The 2,646-nt window shown below is 56.7% G+C and overlaps 1 protein-coding gene across 1 annotated transcript in view; it reads right to left on the bottom strand.

Annotated features, from left to right (window-relative positions):
* BSG (basigin (Ok blood group)) overlaps positions 1-2,487 on the bottom strand; it is a gene marked incomplete at its 5' end in the record, with an annotated part of 9,152 nt that extends 6,665 nt beyond the window's left edge. The window contains 2 exons of the mRNA XM_035892355.1: positions 376-532; positions 2,121-2,487. Of these exons, the coding sequence (XP_035748248.1) occupies positions 376-532; positions 2,121-2,487 (524 nt within the window). The remainder of the gene's footprint in view (positions 1-375; positions 533-2,120) is intronic.
* Between the last annotated feature and the right edge of the window lie 159 nt (positions 2,488-2,646).

Raw genomic sequence — 2,646 nt, 5'->3', positions numbered from 1 at the left:
GGGCCGCCGGCGGGCGGTGCGGCGGGCAGACGGGCGGCAGCCCCGGCCACGTCGCACCTTGCGCACCCAGCCCAGCTGAAGGCCTGCAGGAAAGCATCAAGCAGCAGAACTCTTGCCAAGAGGATATTTGTGGTGTATAACTTTCCCATCCTCCTCCTCCTCCTTTTTCCCCCCTCCTCCCCACAAAGGAGATAATGTTGGGCCTTACCAGAACTTTGTTTAGCTCATCTTATGTCCTGAAGTTTAAAAGCCCAGACTTGCAGCAAGACTGCAAGCACTTTGCTTTGGGTTCAGCTGACAGGAGACACTAATGGCATCTGCTAAAAAAACAGCCCCTGCATTCAGATTCTTATCTGAGCTTGCCCTGACACTCACGTGTAACTGGTGAAAGCGCTTGACTCCGTGTCCTCCTGAAGTATCTTGCCCCCGTGCATCCACTCGTGCCCCTTGATGTCGGGGTAGGGCTCAGTCATGTTACAGGTGAGGATCAGCTTGCCAGCAACATCATTTACGTGAGCTTTGATGTCTGGACCTGTATTTGTAAATAATTCAACCAAAGTTAACGCGTGGCATTCCAGAGGTCACGTGCCCGCCCCAGACCCTTTCACACAAACAGTTACCAAACCCCACAGTTCCTTGCCTCTGCCACAGCTCTCACTTACCTTTGCCACCAGCTTCCTACCAGAGCTGGCGACACCAGCATGGGAGAGGCCCGAAAAGCAGGCGACTGGGGCTGACTGCACCCTGCGCCTAGCAAAAACTGATGCTGGCCACGCCACTGCCCCCGCCACGAGCAGGATCACTGCCACGGGCCCTGAGCCTCCCGCTGTCCCTACGGCCCCGGCAGAGCTCAGTGCTCAACGAGCCATGGAAAAGGTCGTGCTGCGAAGGGCAGAGCACGGTGGTCTGCCTTCATGAGCCGCTATAGCTCTCGCTGTGCCAACGCCTCCCAGGACCTGAGCAGATTGGGACACCTCTGGGTACTGCAACTGATGGCAGTCAAACCCCTCCACGGCAAGGGGCAGCCAGCAAGACCACCTGCGGGCAGTGCGGGCATCATCTGATGCAGCCCAAGAGCTCAGAGTTGGATTTGCTTGGGGAGAACATACAGAACCGTGACTCCAGAAGGTCCTGGGCCCCCACGTGTGAAGCGGCAGTAACTTATGCAACATAAGATGACTCAGGCATCTCTACTTATAGGAGGCAGTCCGAGAAAACAGCCGCCATCAGCAGCACCACTGTACTGGTGGCACTATGGTCCCTACCCTTCTCCCAGCCTCAGTCTCTTGGAAGGAACGATTTTATTTTTTTGCACAGGGCTGGCAGGCATTTTGCTCTTCCTCCGACCCAAATTCCACTGGAAGAAGCCTCTGCTGGCGTTCTGCAGTCCCTAGCACACCTATGCTGAGAAGAACGCTCTGCTAACTTCAGGATTGGTGGCAAGACCTCAGCAGGATGCTACATCCCCTCACGCTGGCCCAGGTTTCTCCCACTCAAAGCAGGCGCCTGCTAGCTCCAGCATTCAGCTGCCAGCGCTGGAGGCAGAGGGACTCCGGTCCCTGCCCCCCAGACAGGCAACACCACCACATTCAGTGTCACACACAGACACGGCCATTTCAAAAACGGTTGCATCTCGGGACACTCAAAGCAGGTTTTGCTCCCCACCGCTTGCACCAGCAGCAGGAAAGCGAGCGTAAAGCGGGGCTGTCGGCAGGAGCGGGAGCTGTACGCGCTGCAGGGAGGGGCCCGTTTGTCAGTGGTGGTTAGGGCAGAGTCTACCACAGAACCAAGGCTCTCCATTCTGCAAGCCAGCGCCGGGACTCGGAGGCACTTGGGGATAAAGCGGAGGCTCCAGGTCTTTGGCTCCGGAAAAGGCGTGGAAATGCTGAAGGGCGTTTTGGTTGGGAAGCCACAACCCTTTTTGAGCAGGGCCACTTTGGGTCACGTCACGGGTGGTGAGGGAGACGACAGAGGGTGGGAGTCTCTCAGTTCTACAGCCGGGGTGGGAGGGAGAGGGGAGCTTTCGGGCGCCACAGGACACGGGTGCAGGGGTGAGCATGGCAGGAGACTCAAGACACCGGTGTCCGAGCAAGTGCCAAGGCCTCAGTGTGGCCACTCACGTTCGATGACAAAAACGTTTGCCTGGGAACGGATCCACTTGACTTTGGGGCTCTTCGACAAGTGGTTGCGGTCGGGGTCGTTGCTGGCCCGGCACTCATACATGCCCGAGTCGTCGCTTGTGAGGTTTGCGATGTAGATGGTACTGGTAGAGTGCAGGTTGTAGGTGGCGTTGATTTTGACACGGTCCTGCCGTGCGCCATCCCAGAGCTGAGCATAGGTCTCATTGGGCTCATCTCCCTCAAACCACCACTGGATCTCAGGGATAGGGCTGCCAATCGCCTCGCAGTACAACTCGACGCTGTCCTGAGTCAGTCTCTTTTGAGACAGCGGTGACTTTATAAAACCAGCTATGAGTTGAAGAGGTATTAGTGCAAAGTGTTAGTGCAAAGCAAGAATTCACCCTCTACAAGAAAAAAAAAAAAAATCAGCCATTGAGAAGAGGCCACATGCAGCATTCTGATCAGTGCGCTCCCCCCTCTCCCCCCCCCCAACCCTCTCTGAACTCTGCCCAGCTTGCACGGGGGC

This window comes from Egretta garzetta, unplaced genomic scaffold (assembly GCF_000687185.1).
Source record: "Egretta garzetta isolate BGI_Z169 unplaced genomic scaffold, ASM68718v1 scaffold4, whole genome shotgun sequence".
Taxonomy (NCBI): Eukaryota; Metazoa; Chordata; class Aves; order Pelecaniformes; family Ardeidae; genus Egretta; species Egretta garzetta.
Note: the sequence above shows the minus strand (reverse complement) of the source record. Positions and strands in the feature narration are given on the sequence as shown.